The 24,200-nt window shown below is 45.1% G+C and overlaps 1 protein-coding gene across 1 annotated transcript in view; it reads right to left on the bottom strand.

Moving 5' to 3' along the window:
• Positions 1-24,200, bottom strand: part of OTUD7A (OTU deubiquitinase 7A) — a 383,700-nt gene that overhangs the window by 24,982 nt on the left and 334,518 nt on the right. Inside the window, exons 10-11 of the mRNA XM_046652767.1 lie at positions 8,140-8,267; positions 5,637-5,786 (exon numbers count right to left, since the gene is read on the bottom strand). Of these exons, the coding sequence (XP_046508723.1) occupies positions 5,637-5,786; positions 8,140-8,267 (278 nt within the window). The remainder of the gene's footprint in view (positions 1-5,636; positions 5,787-8,139; positions 8,268-24,200) is intronic.

The following is a 24,200-nucleotide window of genomic DNA, read 5'->3' as shown; positions in this document are numbered from 1 at the left end:
TCAGACATGAGAGTTTGGGGCAAGGAGGGTCTGCTTGATGCTGGGCAGGGTGGCCATGGCTTGCCCCTCACAGAAGGTAGGAAGCTGCAGGGTGGGACAGAGGGGTCTGGTTGTCTCCAATGTTCCTGAAGTACCCAACTCGCCCTAGGGGCCTGCAGCTTCCAGACTGCTGGGTATGTGAGAGAACAAACGCCTTCCTGTCTAAGCCACACTGAGTTGGGTTTTGGTGACCCGCAGCCGAAGGGCTTCTAACTGGCCCCAGGGACCCTGTGAGTGGAGAGAGAGGCAGCACAGGGGTTCCGGGGATTTTCCCCCAAAGTGCTTTCGCCGCAAGCAGGTTTACTGCACAACTAATTGGCATATAGCAATTTTGCTGTAAAAGATAAAATCACAAAAAATAAAAAGAAGGATATTCAAAAGGATGTAATGAAACATGAAAAATTAATAATAAAATTAAAAAGACTTGGCTGAGAAAAATGAAAATTTAAAATATTTGCATACAAATATTGGAATATTTAAATATGTAGATTCACGGCAATACTGTGCAAAGAACAGATTTTATGTTGTGGGTTGTTACCTAAGCACTTTGTCTTCTAAGTTTTTTGTTCATAGAATTATACCTTTTTCTTTTCTTTTTTTTTGCTGGGCGAGGGTCACCCTGAGCTAACATCTGTTGCTAATCTTCCTCTCTTTTTTCCCTCCCCACAGCCCAAGTACACAGCTGTACACGGTTCTAGTTGTAATTCCTTCTAGTTCTTCCACGTGAGCCACTGCCACAGCACGGCTACTGACAGACCAGTGGTGTGATTCTGCACCCAGAAACCAAAGGCGGGCTGCTGAAGTGGATGCGCCAAACTTTAACCATTAAGCCATCAGGGCTGGCTTGTTTTTTCTTTTTTTTTTCTTGTTGATTCGTCTCCTCATTTGGCATCACACTTTTTTCTTTTTTTTGCTAAAATGTCTTCATTAAGAGAGGGATCAGTTTCATTCAAGCACTAGGATGCATATATGTAACCAAATGAAAACCATATGAACCAAATGAAAGCCACAAGCAACCAAATGAAACCCAAACTATCAATCAATCAGAATTGCCTTTATGGCCAATTAGTTGTACAGCGAATTGTTTGTGGTAAAGATGCTTATGGTAAAAACACTGGAGCCGGTAAAGCAGGAAAGGGCCAGGAAGGAGGAAGATGGTTTTCCCTCTGACTTTCCTCTCACTGGCTGCCTGTCCTTGCATGTGAGGATGCTACAGGGGTATGATTTCAGTGTCTGTAAAAAGCTTCCTGTTTTGGCAAAAGCGCCTGCTCTCTAGAGGCAGAGTCTGACACAGCCTGAAGGCACAGAGCTGAAGAGACTTTCTTTATCAAGGGAGTGAAAGCTCTGTGCCTGGCCAAGTTCTTAGGGCAGAAGGGCTTGGAAGGCTGTGGGTCCAGAGCCGCGCTCCTGTCGGGTGGGTCCTGGCACCGGCCCAGGGTTCTAGGAGAGAAAGCCTCCTAACATGAAACTACAAGGTGGCATTTAGATGTGGGAGGCACAAGTACATGTCAAGTTAGCCGCCTGGTGCTGGGTCTTGCCTTCAGCAAGACCTCCAACCCCTCCCCTTCCTCCCATGGGGGCACCAGCCACTGCCTGGACTGTACAATGTGCACCAGCCTTCACCCACGGCAGCCCCCGAACTGTGAGATCCAGAGGTGTTGAGTCGGGCTGGAAGAAGAGCCTGCTTATCTCTCTGCACTTAGAGAGAGCCAGTTTTCTTTTAAGGAGCAGGGCATTGACAGCCTCATGTGCCACGGCTTTTGAGGGGGTTGAGAACCCAACAGCTGACAGTGGTTTATTTCCGGTTGGTAAAGAACTCATTTCTGGACTTGTGCCTTTCCCCACGTGAGGCAGTCATCACTGGTGAAAGAAAGAGGACAATCCAGATGGAACTGCCTGGAAACATCACACCCTCTCCCTGATTCGGAGCTGATTCACTGAACCCCTACCAACCACCTTGTCCCCTCCTTCCTTGGCTATACTCACTTCTCAGGCTGCTCTGCAGCCAGGACACCGTGGAGCTCAGCTTTGGTTAGTAAGCTTTGGTTAGTAAGATGCCAGCATGAGGTCCTGGGGAAGGTTTTCTCCCCAAATGAAAAGAAAAAATTTCAGGAAAAGAAGGCATTTGGATACAATGCCTGGAGCTGCCACACCCATCCTATGATCATGAAGCTGAAACCACATGACAAGAATGGTGGAGCAGAGAAAGGCTGGGAGCCTGGGTCCCTGAGAATGTCCAGAGTTGCTGCACCAGCCATGCACCACCTACCTCAGGACTCCTGTTATAGAACCAGCAGCAGCCCCTTTCTCATTGAGCCCCTGGCAGCTTAATGCTATTCAGGGCACATCTTCCTTTGGGGTCTTATATCATGGCTTTCTGTGGTTGCTTCCCTTTTCCTTGGCATTATAAGGGCTGAGAAGAGAGGCTGAATTTGTTCCCCGGGTGGCGTCCTGACATCAGCTTCTCCCCACCATCCCCAACCACGGGGTAACACCAGTTGAATTGCTAGGATCTGGTGTCTGCAGAAAGGCTCCTGTTGTCTCTGCTGTAGGGCAGGAAAGAAGGAAGGTACCCTGCAGGAGCCCTGGAGCTGGCTTCCTCTGGTGATAGGTTCCCTGAACAGCGGCGGCTCTCTTCCTCCCCTACAGCAGGTCCTTTTGGGGAGACACTGGGCACCACTGGTGGCCAGGAAGGGAGATACTCAAGGCCTTTAGTTTTATCTTTGAAGAAACATTTAAGGATCTGGGGACAGGCCTGGCTTGGGGACAGGCAATGCTGTTCCTAGAGGTGAGCAGCAAGGCCACTGAGGACTTCAGTGAGTGGAGGGACCATCTCATGATGGTCACTTCATAATTAAGTGGTGATGTCCTTGAACATGACAAATGAAAAGTGACCAAATGTGGAGAGTGGGCAGAAAGGAAGAGGAAGGGAAAGAAGCAAGGGGAGAGGACAAGGGAGGGGTGAGAGGATTGAAGGCGGGGGAAGGAAGGAGAAAGGTTCAGCACCCAGGGAGGTGGGTGAAACTGCACTGGCGGACAGGCAAGGGGACAGGCTGAGAGGTCACTCAGCATCGCTCGGGCCATGCAGCAAGGAAGTGGCAGTGCCCAGGCCTCTCTGAGCCAAATGACACGTTCCTACATGTATCCTTGCTCTGCCATGCCAACACCAGTCCTTCAGCAACCTAGCACCTTTGCTTAGGCCTGTTTCATCCCCTGGCACTGTCCTCTGGACATCACACATGGCAGTCCACCTCTCTCTTATGTCTGCCCATCTGTCTGTTCTTCCAAGGTGGAATACTTGCGCTCCTCCTGTATGGGGCTCGTGTCTGCTCGGCGCACATCCTGCCTGTATGGTGGTTTGATGGGGTTGCCTGTCTCCCCCACAAGGTGGTGAGGACCCCAAGGCAGGGACTGTCACATTTGGGTCCCACAAACCTGGATGTAACAGGTGCTTAACATGCATTCACCGAACTGACCCTTGGTACTCCCCACCCCCAAACAAATACTGCAGGACCACTGGACTCCAGGCCAATGTGAGACACAGGGAGCAGGGCTGCACCTACCAGCTCAGTGAGGGTGGCACAGAGGATGTGTTGGTAAAGTCTGCACATCATGTGTGTTCTCTCCAGCATGAGGACCTGACATGCTGTGGGAGCCACTACATGTGCTTTGCTTCTGCTTGTGCAGAAGGTGGCACCACAGCTCCTGCCCTGTGGTGGGTTGTGAGGACTGGACAGGTCACTGTGCAGCCTGGGCCACATGAGGCAGGGACAGGCACAGCCCCGAGGAGTAACCCAGCGGGCAGAGTGCAGGAGCCCACTCGGAACCTACCACGGCCCACCACAGCCACCCGGAACCTAGCACGGGGACCAGAACTTGTTTCGGGAAAAACAAGTCTTCAGAGGTGAAACCAGCACACCTCTGCAACACTCCCCCAAGAGGGGCCACGCGCGAGCCCCTCCACATTTGTCCTTTTATCAAAGGCCACCTTCAGGTTTGCCTTGAAAACACCCAAAGCACTCCTGCCTTCTGTGAGGAGGGTCTGGGCATCTGATCCCCCTGCTCAGTAGCCAGAGACCAGCCCTGGGACGCATCTTTCTCCTTGACCGCAGGAACTCTGAGAGACTGGACAGAGTGGCCCAGCTCTTGGCCTGGAGGCCAGGCCCTGAGAAAGGGCACCTCCCATCTCCCAAGAGCTGCAGGAGCCCACTGAGAAGAGCCAAAACCCACGAGGGAGGTGCCAGCACTTACCGGCCAAAAGCTAAGAGACAACAGAAAAGGCAAAACGCCTCCTGGGCCTTAAGGATTAAGTATTTTTTTCTGTGGCCAAAGTAAGAAGTCTGTAAATAATATAGAAAAGTGATGTAGTATTCCCAGTACAGCCGGCTGCAGCCCTGTTCTCCTTTCCTTCCGGGACTCACATCTCTGCGTGATGAGTTACCACGGATTTCCTGGAACCACACCCAGTGGCAGGGACCCTGAAACTAGTCAGTCCTGCCTTTAGTCTCCTGGGGGATTCTCTGTCTAAACCAGAAACAAGTGACAAAAGGAAGACTTTCCCCTCTTTGCTCAGCTAGTCACATATCCATCAGTGGTTAACATGAGAAAACAGCAACCATTCCAAAGAAAATCCTTCATTTCCATAGCAGACACAGAATGTGTTGGTTGAAGATAGGCGCCACATGAGTCTATCTGACTGGTGGGTGGAATTGTGCAGTGCACAGCCTGTGGGGCCAGCCCCAGTGAGCCTTTCTGCAGCACTGAAATGGCCACTAGCAGGAAACTCACTTGCAATGATTTAAATGGAAATATCAATCTTTTGATCCAAAAGCTCCTCTAGAGTAGATGTTGGCAAACTTTTTCCATAAAGCACTAGTTAGTAAATATTTTAGTCTTTGCAGGCCACACAATCTCTGTGGCTGCTCCTCAAGTCTGCCATCATAACGCAAAAGCAGTAGCCACAGACAATATATCAATGAGTGAGTGTGGCTGTGTTCCAAGAAAACTTTATTTACAAAAAAAGAGAGCTGCAGTTTGCTGACCCCTGCACTAGAGGGGCTTTTCTTTTTTTATTTTTAATTTACATCTACGATTAATTACATCCTCATAGAATATGCACACATGTGATAAGGAAGAACAGTAAAGGCTATCTAAGGGTGGTGGAATTATTAATTTGCTTCATTGTTTTGTTTGTTTGTTTGAGGAAGATTAGCCCTGAGCTAACATCTGTGCCAGTCTTCCTCTATTTATTTGTATGTGGGACGCCGCCACAGCGTGGCTGGTGAGTGGAGCAGGACTGTGCCCTGGGTCAGAACCTGTGAACCTGGGCTGCCAAAGCGGAGGATGTGGAACTTTAACCACTTGGCCGTGGGGCTGGGCCCAATTTGCTTCATGTTTTAAATTAAAAGTTGTCTTTGACATTGTTATTTTCAATGATATCACTTATGCATGCATACTGTAGTTTTATATAAAACCCATTATTACTGAGTGTGCATGGGTGTGCTTCCCAGGGAGGGCTCACATTCTGCCTCCCCACGCCCTCCTATCCCCTCCCCTTCCTCCAGCACACATTGTCTCTCAGTCGGCAGCGGGCATACCTTGTTCTCTTTGTTGATCTCTCTGCTCCATGGACACGAGGGCAGAGAAATGCGCTTGATCGTAGGCAAGAACCAGAGGTGAGCAGTGGCATCTGTTGGGAGGTACCTCCAAGGGCAAGTAAATCCCTCCAAATGGAATCGGAGCAAATGCTGTGGGCACAAACAAGGGTGAGAGCATGTGGAGCTGGAAGAAACATGGACGGCATCCCTTACCAGCCTGGAGGAGGTGACAGGGCAGAGGGAAGGGAGGGCAGGTTCAGGCTGCAGCCCTGGGTGTCAGGTGCCCCACTCCACAGCAGAGGGGCCTCGCTGTAAGCTGGGTGTGCTTGCCTGGGGATGGCTGAGGAAGCACAGGCTTGCAGGGGCCAGGCCAATTAGACCTCAAGTCCTGTGTGTGTCCAGGGGACCCCTCACCCCTGCCTGCCTCCCTGGGCAGAGTCCTCCTGGCTTGTCCCTGTGCCCTGTCAAGCTTCCTCCTGGGAACAAGAGGGTCAGGGTTGAGGGGATTCTGCTGTGATCCACCCAGGATGGCCTGCTGCTCTGAGACCCACACAGGTGATCAGAAGAGCTTGTCTGAGATGGTCAGCCATGAGGTGCCCTGAAGGCTGCCTGGAAACCCACGCTTTGCTGTGTGTACTTCTTCCTTTCCTGTGTTCATGAAAGCATTTGCATACAGAACGACATTTATGCTTCTCCAGAACCTGTTTGTTCCACATTTTGAGAAGCTCAGTGAGAAAGCTCCAGTACCAAGTTGTGAGTCAGACGGGAAATGAGAGATGGGGATTGGTTCCTTTAGCAACCGGGACACAATCTTATTCATTTCCTTTGTCCCTCAAAAAGAGGGGAAAAAAGCCTATATCCTTATTGAAATACAATAATTTCTGGAAATATCTGCCCTGACACAGCATCTGCTTTTTAATCATAAAGAACCTTGCCTCTTGCCTGGGAGTCAGCGACCCACTGCTCTTCTTTGAGCTGGATGCAGGGATCATCAACCTTAGTGATGTCTTCGATGAACTCTTAGGGTTCCTTCCCCCACCCTCACTCTGCTACACTGGTGACTGCAGTTCTGCCATGGCTGAGATGCACAGTGGGTCCACCTTCAAGAGAGCTGCATCCTTGAGCACAGGTAGAATGGAAGGAAATGTGGACCCAGCCCCATGGGATCTGAAGGGTAGAGGGCCATGTGCCCAGGGACCCTGATGAGAGTCCTGGCTCTGCACCCCGGGGCTGCAGACCTCAGCAGTCCCATGTCGCTGGAGGTGGGTCTAGGCATGAGCGATGTACTCCCAGCTGCCTGCCCACTCTGATAACCACGGCCACATAAGACTTTGTTTGGCAACTGTGATTTAGCATGAAAAACCTCATCCTAATTTGTATGACTCCCTGGAAGATCTACGACTTTCGTTAAGGCACAGGTTTAATTTAAGTTGAGCTTAAGGGATAAGACACTGGCCAACTCGCTGTCCAGCATTCACCTAGCAAGGAGACCTTGAGAAGTGACGAAAGGGGAAACGTGACACCAAAAGAGAGCTGCCTCATGCTGGTGACAGAGTGAAGGGGAAATGCAAACATCCGGGGGAGCAGGCTGTGGAGGGGAGGTCTGCCCAGTGAGCGGCTGGGGCAGTTGTGTTGGGGGCAACCTTCCTGGACCGCTCTCCTTCGCCCCTCCTTCCCTCCTCTTCAGAGAGCGTGGCTGCCCTGCTGGCTCCAGCAGTGGACCTGCCTCCTGCTCAGCAGAAAGGCTGGAGGGAGCATACACCTCGAGTGCTCCCTGCCCTGGGTTGAGCCTGGTCCCTCCGAAGCCTTAGCTGAGGCAGGGGGCACATTGCACAGCCTCTCTGAACTTTGGTTTCCTGTCTGCAAAGTAGGGAGGGCAGTGTCCACCCTGGGAGGTCGTGGTGAGGGCTAAGGGAGAGAATGTGCACAAAGGGGCTGAAGGGGCTGTGCAAGCCAGTGCTTGGCTCAGGGAGGGCAGGCAATAAGCGGCCCTTCCTGCTCTCTCCTCCTTCTCCCCTATTCCTGATTCCACCCTAGCCTTGCCCAGCGACTTCATGCTTTCTGTCTCCCTATTTTTCTCTTTAACACTTATGCAGCCTGCAGAGGGGCAGGAAGGGACTGGAGCCTCTCAGTGGCAGGGGACAGAGCTCGGCTCTGCTGGGGGGTGGAGGCTGTCTGCCGCTCAGACACCCCACGGTGGGGACTGGGAGCCCCTGGGGTTTGGTTGCTGCCCTCACTTGGCCGGATTTCCCATGGCCGCCTGCTGTTGACACACAGGGTGGATAGGTGGCCAAGAGTAACCCCTCCTGCCACTGGGGAGGGGAAAGAAACACATGGAGTCGAGGAGAAATGAGGAGAAATAATGTGATTTTTGTCCACACAGAGTGAGGCTCTGAGGTCTTCTGGGAGCTCAACCCCTCTGTTAGGCTGTCTCTTCCTTAGCTGGGATGTTATACTCTGGGTCATGAACGAAATACATCTGTTTTATTATGTGTAACCTTACCTTCTCCGCCAGAGTCTCTCAACATCGTATCTGCTACGACAACAATTGGTCTTCTTAATATATGGGCTAGGACAAAAACGTGGAACTCTTCTAGACTCTCGTACACGGGGTCCTCAGAGTTGTCCACACTAGGAGACAAAGCAAAGCAAGGCTGTCATTGGACTGAGTTAGGATGGGGGATGTTGAAGACAGAACACCTCCCCTCCGGATCTTACCTCCATGGACCCTGGACATCACAGCCATCTGAGGCTACCTCTCTCCTACACCACCCACCAATGGCAGATGAACGAGTCCCACTGCCACCCCCACCCTGGGTTGGGTGGTCTCAGGGGATGATGAGCGAGAATCTGCCGGTGATGGCTGCCAGCCAGCTTTATGACGAAGTCTCCCTGGTGGGAGAAGCAGCCCACCAAGAGCATGTGGCAACGTGGGGGCTGGTTATCTGGGGGCGCTTAACAAGGACACAGTGGGGGCAGGAGGGATGGAGGCTTCCCTTCAGCTCATTTCCACATCCAGCAGCTTGGACTGCAGCTTTACCTCTCAGGGGCGCAGGCATGCCCGGCCCATCTGAGGGGCTGGGGGGGCCCATTGCTACGAAGATCTGAGGGGCTTTCTAGGAAATACTCATCCCATGGAAGAGGGCAGTGAGAAGGCTTCCTGGATTTCAATCCTTGGAGCGGGAGGAGAGGGAGTGACTGAATGCCCAACCCAGGCTACTGAGACCCTCCCCAGCCTGCAGCCCTGGCTCATGTTCCTCCCAGGCTCCGGGAAAGAGTAGATTCCGAGAAGTGCTTTCATCAAAACCGAGACATTTGGGCAGAAGGCTGTAGCCTTGATGTCCCTCAACAATTGGGCCACCCCAAGGGAAGAGCATATCGAGACAAAAGAGCCAGAGCTCCCAGCTTGATGGGGCCCCTTCACCATCCACAGTGCCAGTCGAGGTGGCAATGCCCCAACAAGACCCCCAGGTGGCACCAGGGCTTGTTCCTGGGCACCTGGGGGAGGGATGCTCAGAATTAACAGAGGGAGGTCTGTGAGGACTGGAGCCAATGGGGCCAGAGCCAGCAAAAGTGGCTCCGCTTGAAATTACAGGGTGGGGTGGCCTGGGAAATAGCTCTATGCACATAGCCTGCAGCCACAGCTGTTGAATTACTTCTAGAACAAAGGCTGTGAATCCTTGGGAATGCATCATAATCACCTGTGGAGTTTAATTGTTGTTATTACTGAACCTATTTACTTTTTCTTGTTTTTTTTTTTTTGGTGGTTCAATAAACCTTACTTTCGTACTTAACAAAAATTTGGCAGCAACCAAAAGATCACAAAAAAGTTGCACATATAGTATAAATAAGGTTTTTCTTTTCTTGGGGAATCATTTGAAAGTGAATTGCCAATGTGAAATCCCAACACCGTGGAAGAGTTCAGTGCGCATTTCCTATGACACAGGACATTCTCCTACCTGACCACAGCACAGCCATCAACATCAGGGACCCGTCCAGTCACTAACACACCAGTACAGCTAATCTCTGTGATGGACTCCGGTCTCAGTCTGCCAACTGTCCCAATAATGTCTTTTAAACAAAGATTCCAGCTCAGGACGGCATGCTGCATTTAGTTTTGGTGTCTCTTTAGATTCCTTCAGTCTGGAAGATTTCTCAGGGTTTCCTTGACCTTCATGACCTTGGCAGTTTTGAAGACTACAGGCCTGGTATTTTGTAGAACATCCTTAGTCTGGATTTGTCTACTTCCTCACAATTAGATTAGACTTGGTTATGCTGCGTCCTTCTTATCCACCGCTTATGCGGTGTCCTATCATGTGGCCTGGGCCTGTGGGCTGTCCCATTACTGGTGATGTCCACTTGGGTCACTCTGTTAGGGCCACCTGCCAGGCTCCCCGCTACAGAGCTACTCTTTTCCTTACTATAATTAATAAGCATCTTGTGTGGAGGAATTTCAAACCTATGCACATATTCCACTCCTTATAAAACCCTCATCTATTTCTTGATATCATTACAGATTCCCAACTTCTATAATTCATTAGTGTGATTATTTTGATGCTCAGATACATCCTGATTTGGTCATTGTACCTCATTCAAGCTGGCTCTGTGTCCTTCTGACATCCCTCCGTCATGTTTTAGAGTACTTTCTTGCTTTCTGGCACAAGAAGATGCTCCAGGTTCATCTTGTACTTTCTCTGCCTCAGCTATGGATTCAGCCATTCTGTTTTTTTAAATAGTGGATAATGGTGTTTAGAAGGCAAAATATGATCACTGCTATTGGGATCTCACTGCTTCTAGACTCACTCAGTAAATAGAGCTAAGGGACGTGTGTGTGTGTGTGTATAGTATATGTATGTGTGTACACACACACACACACGCAGATATTTTCATCTGTCATCTATCTATATACCAGAAACTCTGAGCCCACTGATATCTCAATTCTATTCTAATACCCCAAAGTTCATCCTATTTGTAACTCCCTTCTCTGATAGTGAGAAACCTGGTTTCTATTAATCTGAAACTATTTCCTTATTTATCAGTATTCCTGTGTGTAAGCAAGTCCCCACCTCTGCTGCCACCCTCTCCTTGAGTCACGCCTTTCACCCCATCTGGCTCTGACACCCAGGCTATGGTTCTGTGTCTGAAGCACCTCACCCACCCACTGCAGATGCCCACCTTGCTTTGCCACGCCTTCTGGCTTTAGGACTGAATTTTTCAGGAAGCAAATGGAAATGGAAGAGGAGTGTTTTGAATCTATACATATATGCCAAATCTCGACACAATTCTCCTGCATTTTAAAACATTCCAGGTGTTTATCCTGTCCAGCCACAGCTGAGAGGGAAGGTGCTGGGTGTGTGAGGTCAAGTGCTCCAAGAAGTTGCTTGCTGTCCCTGTCACACAGGGTAAGTGCTCACAGGCAAGTGGATGGCTGAACAAGATAATGAGCAGCACAAAGAGGGGGAAACAATGTTTCCACTTATACACTGAGAGAGAAAAGTGTTCTGACTAGAAACGTGGAGTGCTGTTCTTTCCCTAATCCAATGGACGGAGATGTCAGCACTGGAGAAAAGATGAGCTGTCAACGAGTCAGATATTAACACTGGAAAGAAGAAAAGGCAAGATGAGGGGGCCCTTAGGCCTGGCCATCAGTCACACCTTCACTCTGGCATCTGAATAGCAACATAGAAGGGGCCCTGCAGCAACCACAGTGCAGACTGACTAAGTATTGGATACCCTTGTACTGGCATGGCATCTGCTCATGCAAAATTTAAAGCAGGACCGTTGTATTTCAAACTGAAAAAACCAGCAAGTATTTATTGAGCACTTACTATATACTGACATGGTGAAAGGCACTGCAGAGGCCCTCGGGTAACATCTGTCTATCTATAGGTCTGTTTATCCATCCATCCATCCATCCATCCATCCATCCATCCATCCATCCACCTGCCCACCCATCCATTCATCCATTCATCCACTCACCCATGCACCTATCTATTCTTCTATTCATCCATCCATCCATCTAGCCATCCACCCACCCATTCACCTGCCTGTCTGCCCATCCCCAGTTCTGTGTTAGGGCTGGGGCATGGAGTTGGGCCACGTACAGCTTGGGGCCTCGTGGCTGAACATGGGCAGCAGTGATGGGGGTGGTGGGTGCAGTTGGGAGGGGGTGACTGAGGAGTGCATGGAGCAGAGTGACCTTTCATCACACCCATTTTGGGGTTGAACATCAGAACCAAAGATCAACTGTGAACATTCAGTGACCTAGGAGGTGGCAGAGAGTGTCCTAGCTCTACTCTGGGGCCACTTGAGAATCATAATGCCCTTCTCTACTTGCTTCCAGCTCCTTGCTTTCAGGGTTTAGGAAGAAGGTTTGAACTGGGGGTGGATCCTCATTCTGCACTCACCACTCAACACCACAGCCATGCACCACTGCTTCTGGAGCCTTGGCATCTGTTCCTGTTCTGTTGAATGCAGGCTGAGAACGTTGGCTCATCAACTCCTCAGGCTCCTCTAAGGGGCAAATGTGATCATGCCTGGGACAAGATTCTGCAACTGTGAGCTGCATGTTTGAGTTACTGCGATCAAGCCCACTGGTAGAAATGAGCCCTAGTGAAACCAATCCTGAAACCAATCCCACTTCTCACCCCAAGGCTTAACATCATCCTCCTGTGAGCTTACTGAGCAAATGCTAGACCTGGAGTTGTAAACAGAATCTGGCCTCTAGGAAAAGACACTTAAAAATCCCTAAAACACTTAAGCAGTAGCACTTGGTTAAACATTAAAACATTTAACACTAAAACACTTGGTGTTTTACTGCTAAGAAGATGAGCATGCAATACTTCATCCTGGGGATGTGTTCCTGGGGAAAGAGAATTCCTAGGAATAGGGACACACCATCTCCCAATGAAGACACCTGAGGAAGACAGGGGTGAAGTGTGACCTGAGCAGAGGCCGGGCTGGGGGCCCCCTTTTGGGAGCATCAAGAAGAGAGGCAGTGGAGTGAGGTCCAGATGGTATCTCAGGTCACAGACGATGGTGGCAGGAGCAAAAGGCACAGTGAAGATGTGGGGGCTCCCTGGTTTAATTGGCAGCCACAGCCCTTAGAGACCACCCAAGCATGAGTCCACGTCATGGACAAGGAAGCTGGTCTGGGCAGCTGATGGGGTCTTGCCCAAGGGCAGTCACCAGGCCACCCAGAGGGGCAGCTTGGGCACAGGTCTCCCAGACCTTTCCCATGTCCCCCTCCCCCAGGCGGGGTGACCATAACTCCTGTTTTGCTTGGGAAAGTCCAGTTTATGCTTCCCAAGTGGTTACTGCCCATTCTCCCTCCCCAAAATGAACCAGTTTGGATGATAAATTGTAGAGTCACCCCATCCATGGTGACATAGTTATTGGTTTTTGGTGCACCCTTTAAAAACACAAGCATATATGTGTTCATGCACATATACACACACATGTGAACATGAGTGTATATGCACATATAGATTCTATACAAACACACATCCCTCTTCCACCTCTGGGTGAAAGGTAGGGCACTAGACTTGCTCTTCTGGCCCTTGCTTTCCTTCTTAACAGTGCATCCCAGAGATAGCTCCAGCATGGTACAGGGGTCCTCCTCTCCTCTCACAGCTGCACAGCACTCCTCATGCATACGTGTCACCAGCAGCATTCCTGAATGGTGGGACTTGGCTCTCTCACCCAAGCAGGGCTTGGAACCATGACAACACCTTTAATGAGTTGGCACACAGATGCAGAGGGGGCTGGAGACTAAGAGCTAGGGTCTTGCACCAAGCTAAGGTCAGCCTGTGCCCTGCTTTGCACCCGGCCAGGGACTGCATCCGGCCAGGAACTGCATCTGTCCAGATGAGCAGTTTTTCACAAAGATGTCCTACGGCACAGTGTAGGCAGCAGATGCCTTTCTAAGAGCTATGGCCTGGGAAGCTAGGATCAAAGGATGGTGGGTACTCCTGGCACTTTGAAGGGACCAAGTAGGTCGCAGGATCTGATAGGAGCTTCTCAACAGTGGCCAATGTGGCCTGGGAGTGAGGATTCATCTTCTTGCCTAGAATCAATAAGCTAGGGTTATTCGTGTGACAAATATTTATTGAGTATCTGCTATGGGTATAGCACTGTCCTGGGTGCGTATGTGTGTGCATTGGTGCATGTGTGCACATGAATGCAGGTCTAAGACTGGGGACACTCAATTAACAGATGATCAAATAAGAAACTGTCAGGTATTAATAAGCACAGTGATAGAGGTGGCTTTGTTAGATCAAAAGGTCAGAGAAGGCTCCTGATAGACGAAGAGTCAGCTTTGGTCTTATTTTCAATTAGGATTGTCTTTAAAAATTTGAACTGGATTCCACGTCTGCAAAGGTGACAACTCCTTAGGTGAACAAATGCTTTTTCCTGCTCAGTTTGCTGGTGGAAGTCATAGAACCTGAAGGAATGCTCACAAGAATGCCTTCTTTCCCACGAGAGGCCTTGGAGTGCCGGACTGTGGCATGGGCACCTCCCCACAAGGGAGCGGCTCACTTTTCCTTAAGTTCGTATCTCTGAGACTGTGCATCATGAAATCATTTAAGATTCTAGTTATTTCTTAAAAAGGCCAATAAAAAATAAGCGCAGCAAACACATGATGAAATTACGGAGAGAGAGAGAGAGAGAAACCAGAGAGAAAGTAGAATGAGAAGCACAGGAGAGACGTGGGGGGCCGGGACACAAGTCGCCCTGTGGAGGCTGCCCAAGAGTCCTTGAAACAGCCCCCTTTCTCCATCTCTTTATCTCTTTGTTCTACTAGCTTCTCAGCCTTCACCTAATCTGACTCACCAAACAGAGAACAAGTGAGCTTTTCTTTTATAAAAGGTTAAAGAATAAAAATGATTATTTCCATCACAAATCTCAGGATAACTTGCTGATTCTTGCTCTTCATACCTGTTTTGCATTTGTCAAGAGTGTGGGTTTACGTTCTCTGTCAGTCTAAATTCAGATTCTGGCTCTGTCTCTTCTGGGCTGTGGGACATTAGAAACTAATCTAATTTTCTGAATTTACACTTCCATATCTGTCATTGGCAATGACGAAAGCTTCACAGGTCTGCTTACCACACGACATAATGTAACACATAAGTGTGCTCAGTATATGACATGGCTCTGATTCCTGCCTGATGATGCTGTCCTTCCCCATCTCTGGGGAATCTTGACCATCTGAGAAGGCCAGCTCTCCCTACTCTGGCTCCCAGTCAAAGGCTGTGCAGGAAAATGGTGTGAGCACTAGTCTCATCAGGGCTGGCCTTTGTTCCCTGGCTCCTAAGAAGACAGGTCTGGGCAGTGGTGTCATGTGCCCTGGGCAGGAATATCTCCCCTGGCTCAAGTGTGTAAAGGCTCAAATGGTCAGCTCTGTGTCTGATGGTCCTGTATCTGGCTCTGTATGTACATCCAGCACCATGTGCCTAACACTGAGCTAGGATTTGGAAGGGAACCAAAAAGCCCATTAGGTTGGGCTGCACAGGAAGAATATTGCAGCCTGAAGGAGGAGATAATACAAAACACACATGAGTCCTGGATGAGGCAGGGGTTCAGGATATGGCTCTGTGCATGTGAGTGCAACATTTCTCTGGGTACTTTACAGGGACAATGCAGAGGTGAGGTATCACCCATGCCCTGAGATGTGGGATCACAAACACATCCATGTTATTCAAGAGTTTAAAGTACAATAAAACAAACATATCCCTTGAAAAAAATGAACTTTGAGAGACTTAAAAACACATTTCTATCCCATGGACCACTTCCCACACAAAAATAACTGAATCCTTTTCATGATCATCCATTCTTGACATGTGAGTAAACAATGAAAACAGAAGTACTTAGCAATGTATGTCTTCAGGATTATGACTTCGCACATTTTGAATCGGAAAGACATTCTGGAGCTTCTGAGTTGTTGGCGAGATTGCAACACAGCACATCAAATCTTAGAGAGAACTTGCTGCATAAGCCACTTTGGGAGGGTCAAAGACGTCCCAGAAACAAAAACATTGCTTTGCGAATGGAAACATCTGTTCTTGGCAGTTACTCTTCCTAATGGTCTCCTAGCGAGGAAGACCAAGTACATCAAAGGGAATTCCTGCATGGAGAACCCCATAATTCACTCAGGTTAGCTTTGGCAGATGAGAAAGTGTAAGACTCTTGGCAGAAGCTAGTTACCTGCCGACAACAGCCAACACTATTTTTAAGTGCAGGAACATGACTGAATCTTCCCCAATCATATAACTTGGCACAATGGATCTGGCAGGATTAGGATTATGAAAATGCCAAACTGCTAAACTTGGCTGGCATATCCTCTGATGTGTGTGTGAGGATGTAGGTGAGTAGCAGTAAGGACACAGGTTGCCAAAGGTCCCTCTCAGACCACCACCTCCACTTGTGTGCTCTGTTGATCTAGAACTCCTTTTGTTCTGCATCCTCTGCCACATGCAAACCTCCAGTCTACCATCTGATTCCTGTTGCTGTGCAGACCACTCTGGAGGTGGGATGGAGTAAGGACACTCCACCCTGTCTCTTCTCCTGAACACAGCCCTCACCTGGACTGAATGCACGGAGTCGTCATTGGAAGCAAACAGTAGCAGGTGGCTGGGGAAGAACGCCACACTTACATTTCCCCCGCTCTGGTATTCCCAGATGTGAATGCAACATAGCCTGACACCCACAAGTGGGCACTGGCGAGGAGACAGAAAAGTCCAGTAGGTGGCTTCTGGTCTGAGAGTGAGGGATGGGACAGGAAACTACTAAAGCTCAAGTAAAGTGCAGAGACCCCCCGTTTCTTCTCTCCTTTCTCTCATGCTCCAACCTCTGAAAAGTCCCCTGCAGGTGGTGGCAGAGGTCACAGTAGAAGGTTCAGGGAACCACAAATCTAAGAGGGAGGAACTTTCCTCTCTAATTAATGGGGCTGTGATGCCAAGAGGGTGGGTGGGGTGAACCCCATCTTGTTTATTTTTTTTTTCCCTTTCTGTCCTCTGGCCACCTGGTGCAGGATACAGGTGCAGTCATGGAATTGTACAGGAGAGTGCTGTAACTAAAGCCCTAGCATTCTGGCTAGAGGACAGAAGAGGGAGTCCTGGGGAACCAAAAAGTGCCTAGAAGATTATGGAAAGGGAGAGCTTCAGAAAAAAGTCCCATAAAGTTGTTTATGAGCTCCTGGGCTCCCCTCCCCATAACTCTGAGCTGCACTTGCATGGATCTGGTCCTAATCAGTATATCAAAGCCTTTGAGGACTGACTGAATAGACCACTGCCAGTCAAGACTGAGTAAAGTAGGATGTAGCCAAACAGCACAGCAAAGGCTTTGAGAACTGAGCTGACATTGGAACCACAGCCCAGAGAAGGCAGGTTGAAACTTATGGTATGAACCTAACCAGGTTGACTTCTTGCTAAAATAAAAATGTCAACATTTTCCATAAGTCATAAACAAGACCCAGAGACTTGTAAGATCCAAAATGTCCAGGATACAATCCAAAATTACTCGACATACAAAGAATCACAAAAATCTCAACCCTCAAAGAAGAGAACAATCAAAAGACACCAACTCTGTGATGGCATAGATATTGGAATTCTCTGACAAAGATTTTAAAGCAGTTATTATGAAAAGGCTCCGATAAGCAACGGAGAACAGCCTGAAAGAAATGCAAAGATAGGAAGTTTCAGGAAAGAAATAGAAGATATCAGGAAAACCAAATGGAAATTTTAGAACCTAAAAAATACAATAATTGAAAGCAAAAATTTGCTGAATGCTCAATAGCAGTTTGGAGATGAGAGATAAATGATTCAATGAATTTGAAGATAGATGAATAGGAATGATCTAATTTGAAGAAGACAGAGAAGAAAATATTGCAAAAACAAGAACCTTAGTGACTTGACAGACAATGCCAAATGGATAACATTCTTGTCACCAGAGTCCCAGAAGGAGAAGAGAAAGAATATAGTGCCCTAATCCTGCCCCCTGCCTCGCCCCCCTGCCCTCCAAATTTGAAGAAATAATGAGGGAAAGCTTCCTAAGTTGGGCAAAAGATACACAGGTTTCCCCTGCTCTCCAAAAGTTTGCTTTATGACACTTTGCTTTTACGAAAGACTTCCATTTGTACCTGTTTTCACTAACTGAAAGAAATCAAACCGGATTTTTGCTTTTATGAAAAAAGGCGAAAATCAAAAATAGCGTTCAGTATTTGTTTTGCAGCAAACCATTACAGAGGCTAAGCAGTCAAGAATATTGTCGTATTTCAAGCCTTCCACATCACCCACAGCAGCCACAGCAAACGACAAACCTGGACCTTTGACATTGAGGAAGACATCACAGAAGAAGGTGTAAATGTTAGTGACCTGCCTGCCCTGATGGATTCAGACAATGATGAGATGTTAACAGATGACTGTCTTCCTCTCTCTCCTCCACCCAAGTCTCCTGTACTCCCATCACCCCAACCTCCAATGCGTTAGCTTAACACACCATTATCACGACCACCACTACCTCTCAGACTTTCAGTGTGCTCGTTGTCTTCCTGATTCTGGTAAGTGAAACTACAGTATACATACATGATTTCCAGTTTATATAGGCTGTTTATTCATCATATCATTCCTGTTTTTACTATGTGTTAGCATTATTTTAGTTTTATGTGTTACTTAGTATGATCTGGTAGGTTATTTTTTGGGTCTCGGAACACTCAAAAATTTTTCCTGCATAAAATAATGGTAATTGCCACTTTGCTTTATGCTCTTTCAGTTCATGAAAGGTTTCATAGGAATGGCTCCACTTTCAGACAGCAGGGGAGACCTGTACACTTATAGACTCAAGAAGGCCAGAGAACCCTGAAGGAGATAAACCTAAAGAAATCTATGGCCAGACACATCGAAATCAAAATGTTGAAACGTAAAGACAGAGAAAAATGTTGAAAGCAGCCAGAAAAAAATGACATAATAAATAGAGAAACCATAATTTGAATGACTGTGGATTTCTAATCAGGAACTATGGAGGCCAGGAGGGTTAACAACATTTTTTAAGTGCTGCAAGAAAAGAATGTCAAACTAGACTTTTATATCCAGTAAAAATATCCTTCAGATATGAAGGTGAAATAAAGACATTCTCAAACTAAAAAAAAAAAAACAAACAGCTGAGAGAATTTGTAACCAGAAAATCTTTCTAAAATATTTAAATAAAGCTTTTCAGATAAAAAGGAAATATTACCAGAAGAAATGTTGGAACATCAGAAATGAAGGAAGAACACAGAAATGGTCATGATCTGTGTAAGTATAATAGACTATTCTTTTCTTCTTGAGTTATTTAATATATATTTGAAGGTTCACATAAAAAATTATAATATTGGCTGATGGGGTTTTCAAAGTATACAGATGTAATGTATAAGAAAATGATCACATAAAAGGGAGAGGATAAGGGACCTATATGACAGTATGGGTTTTGAATTTCACTTAAAGTTATAAAATATTAGCTCTAGGAAGATTGCTTAAAGTATGTATATTGCAATCATTACAGCTGCCACTCAAAAACTATATTAACATAGTCAAAATCATGATAGTTAAATCAAAATGGAATCTTAGAAAATATTCAAATAATTGGCAGATAAAAAGCCAGAAAGGGGAACAGAGGAACAAAAAATCCCAGACGGAACAAAGAGAAAAAAATAATAAAATGGAAGACCTAAATTCAAATATATCAATAATTACATTAAATACAGATGGTCTAAATGCAACAGTTAAAAGATGAGATTATCAGAATTGATAAAAACTACTCGCTGTGTTGAAGAAATTCACTTCAAATATAACATTGGTAGGTTAAAAGTAAAAGGATGGAAAGTTATAGACCATGAAAATTTTAATCAAAAGAAAGCTGGATAGGCTATATTACTCTCAGACAAAGTAGACTTCAGAGCAAAGAAAATTGCCAGAGATAAAGAGGGATATTACATAACATAAAAGGGTTATTAATTCAACAAGAAGACAGAACAATCCTAAATGAGTGTAAATTTAACAACAAAACAACATACATAGAAGAAAAACATGACAAAACTGAAAGGAGAAATAGAAATAACCACAAGTACAGTTGGAGAGCTCCATACTTCTCTTTCCGTAATTGAAAGAATAAGCAGACATAAAATCAGAGAAAGCATAGAAAATTTGAACAAAGCCATCAATCAACTGGGTCTAATTGACATCAGCAGAATATTCTATCTAATGAGTACAGAATACATGTCTTTTTTAAAGGCACATGGGACACTCACCAAGCTAGACCATATCTATGCTCACTCCTTAATAAACTAACAAATTTAAAACAATTTAAATCATACCAATTTTATTCTCAGACTATAATGCAATTAAACTAGAAATTAGTGAAGAACGACAACAAAAATCCTTTACACAATACACTTTCAAATAATTCAGTGGTCAAAGAGAAACTCTCAAGGGAAAATAGAAAATATTTTAAACAGAATGAAAATAAAAACACAACATATCAAAATTTGTTGTATGCATCTAAGCAGTGCTTAGAGGGGAATTTATAGCCCCACAATGCATATATTACAAAATGAAAGTCTCAAATCAATAATCTAAGCTTCCACCTAAACAAAGTATCAAAATAAGGAAGAATAAACCCAAAGCAAGCAGAAGGAGGGAAACAATAAAGGTAAGAGCAGAAATGAATGAAATCGAAACTAAAAACCAACAGAGATAATCAATTAAACCAAAATTGGTTCATTTAAAAGATCAATAAAATTGATAAAGCTTGGGCAAGACTAATAAAGAAAAAAGAGAAAGACACTAATTGCTAAATATGAAAAGAAAGAGGGAATATCACTACATATCCCACAGACATTAATAAGTTAAAAAAGGAGTATTACAAACAATGCTATGCACATAAGCTCAACAACTTACATGAAATGGAACAATTTCTCAAAAACAAGCTACTCAAATTCACTTATTTCTATAACTTAAATTTAATTTGTAGTTAATCTTCTAAATAAGAAATTTTTGGTTGTAGATGGATTTATTGATGAATTCTATCAAACATTTAAAGAAGAAATATCACTAGTTCTATACAATCTCCTCTAGAAAATAGAAGAGAAGGTAATACTACCAAACTTCTTTAAAACCATCATTACTCTGATACCAAAACTAGACAAAGACAGTACAGTCATGCATTGCTTAACAATGGGGATACATTCTGAGAAATGCATTGTTAGGTGATTTTGTCATTGTGTGAACATCATAGAGTGTACTTACACAAGCCTAGATGGTATAATGTGTTACACACCTAAGCTATATGGTACTAATCTTATGGGACCACCATCATATATATGCTGTGTTATTGACTGCAACATCATTATGTGGCACATGACTGTAGTATATAAAAAGAAAACTACGTTATTCTAGTTTAATAACCTCCATGACCACAGGTGCACAAATCCTCAACATAATATTACCAGATTGAATCAACAAAAGTGTAACATACCAGGACAAAGTGGAGTTCATCCCTGGAATGCAAGACTAGTTCAATACATCAATATCATTCAATGTAACTCACCACATTAATGGTCTACAGAAGAAAAAAGAACCACCATATGATCATATTGATTGATGTAGGAAATGTATTCGGTAAAATTCTACATTCATTACTGATACAAACTCTCAACAAAAGAATAGAGGAGAACTTCCACAATCTGATAAAGACTATCTACAAAAACCCTACAGCTAACATCATATTCAGGAAAGATTTCTAAAACTGGTAACCAGGGAAGGATGTCCTCTCTCATCATGCCTATTCAACATTGTACTAGAAGTCCTAGATAGTACAATAAATGAAGAAAAAGAAACAAAAGGTATACAGATTGGAAAGGAAGAAACAAAACTATCCCTACCACAGATGCTGTGAGTACCTATATAGAAAATCCCAAAGAATCTACAAAAAGTCTCTTAGAACTAATAAGTGAGTTTAGCAAATCACAGGATACAAGGTCAACACAAAAATCAATCACATTTCTACAACTAGCAATGTACATTTGCAAACCGAAACTAAAAAAAACACACACACACCTATTTACAATAGCTCCAAATGAAATACTCAAGTATAAATCTAATAAAACCTATATAGGACCTGCATGATGAAAACTCTAAAGTGGTGATGAAACAAATCAAAGAAGATCTAAATAAATGGAGAGACATACTGTGTCTCTCCAATCCGTGGAAAACAATGTGTTAAAAGGCTCAAAATTGTAAAGATTTCAATCCTCCCCAAATTCATATAAGATTTAATGCAATCCCAATAAAAACCCCAGCAGGATATTTTTCAGATATAGATAAGCCAATTCTATAAATTTATATAGGAAAGAAAAAAACCCTAGAAATATTGAAAAAGAAGAATAAAGTTGGAGGAATGATGCTACCTGATTTTAAGACTCATTATAAAGTGACAGTAATCAAGACAGGGGGATATTGTCAAAAGGAAGGACATATACTTCAACGGAACATAAAAGATAATCCAGAAGAAGACCCATATAAATACTGCCAACTGATTTTTGACAAAGGTAAAAGCAATTCAATGGTGAAAGAAGAGTCTTTTCAACAAATGATATTGGAAAACTGGATATCCATATGCAAGTAAACAAAGCACTGATCTGTCCTCCATCACTACAATTTTGCTTTTTGGATAATGTCATATAAATGGGATCAGTGTATCACTTTTTGAGACTTGATCCTTTCACTCAGTATAATGCTGTGAAAGTTGTTGCACGTATCAATAGTTTGTTTCTTTTTACTGATGAGTAGTATTTCATAGTACAGATGTGCCCCAATTTGTTCATTAAAGGACATTTGAATTGTCTCCAGTATTTGGCAATTATGAATAGAATTGCTATAAACATTTTATATAGATCTTTGGGTGATCATAGGCTTTAATTTTTCTGGGGCAGATTTTTTTCTACCTTGGCAAAATTTAAATTTTGGACCAGATATTTCTTTGTTTTGGGGAACTGTCTTGTGCATTTTAGAATGTTCAGCAGCATCCTTGGCTTCTACCCTTTAGATTCTAGCAACATCCAGCCTACTTTCCAGTTGTGACAACCAAAATTATCTTCAGACTTTGCCAAATGTCTCAGGGGGACAAGATCATCCCTGGTTGAGAACCACTCCTCTAGGGTAAATACTCCAGAGTGGGATTGCTGGATCACATGGCAAGTGTATGTTCAAATTTATAAGAACCTGTCAAACTGTATTCTAGAATGGTTGTACCATTTTACATCACCACCAACAGTGTATGAGAGTTCCATTTGCTCTGCACTCTCACCAGACTTGGTATTGCCAGCATAGTTTCTTATTGATCTTCTAACAGGTATTTAGTGATTTTAATTTTCATTTCTCTAATGGGGTTTGCAGTATATTTTTAAAACTGAGAGGGTCCTGGTTTACTTCCTGCCTCCCAGAAGCCTAGTTGAAATTGCATGGTGATCATGCACTTTAAATGCATTTAAAATAATTTCTTTCATTAACTCACTACTGAACTAATGTTTACAAAGGTTTTCAACATTTGATAGGTGAGAAAAGGGAGACCCAGGGAGGCTGAGTTGGAAAATGCCTTTCTGTACATTCACAGAGCAAGACAATTGATGGTGGAGGTTCAGTCTATTGTTAATGAGGGCTGGGATTCAAAACGGTGCTCCCTTGAAATACATCCTGGAATTGGACTAGAAAAAAGGAGGCATTATTCCATCACCTACAGAACTAAAGATGAGAAGGCAGCAAGAATCCACTTCTCTAGAATAACAGAGACAGAAGCTTCTGAGCTAAGTGATAGGAGAAAAAGCAGCAAGCAGGGAACCTGGGGGGCAGAGGACCTGAGTTTGAACTATGGCTCTTCCATTCAGTAAAAGTGTTACCCTGGATAAGTCACTATCCATCCTGAATCCAAGTTTCTTCATATGTTAAATGAGAATTATTATTATTTTTTTATTGAGGTAACATTGGTTTATAATATATAAACTTCAGGTGTACATCATTACATTGTAACTTCTGTGTAGACTGCATCATGTACATCACCAAAAGTCTAGTTTCCATCTGTCCATCACTGTATACATGTGCCCTTTGACCCCTTTTGCCCTCTCCACTTCCCCTCTGGGAACCACCAGTCTGTTCTCTGTATCTATGTATTTGTTTGTTTATCTTCCACATATGAGTGAAATCATATGGTAATTGTCTTTATCCATCTGACTTGTTTCACTTAATATACTAAAGGTCTATCCATGTTGTCACAAATTGCAAGATTTCATCTTTTATTTTTTTTGAGGAAGATTAGCCCTGAGCTAACATCTGCCACCAATCCTCCTCTTTTTGCTGAGGAATACTGGCCCTGAGCTAACATCTGTGCCCATCTTCCTCTACTTTATATGTGGGATGCCTGCCACAGCATGGCTTGACAAGCAGTGCTTAGGTCCACACCTGGGATCCGAACTGCTGAACTCTGGGCCACTGAAGCAGAACATGTGAACTTAACCGCTGTGCCATTGGGCTTGCCCCA

This window comes from Equus quagga, chromosome 2 (assembly GCF_021613505.1).
Source record: "Equus quagga isolate Etosha38 chromosome 2, UCLA_HA_Equagga_1.0, whole genome shotgun sequence".
NCBI classification, from domain to species: domain Eukaryota; kingdom Metazoa; phylum Chordata; class Mammalia; order Perissodactyla; family Equidae; genus Equus; species Equus quagga.
This window is presented reverse-complemented; position numbering and strand designations above follow the sequence as displayed.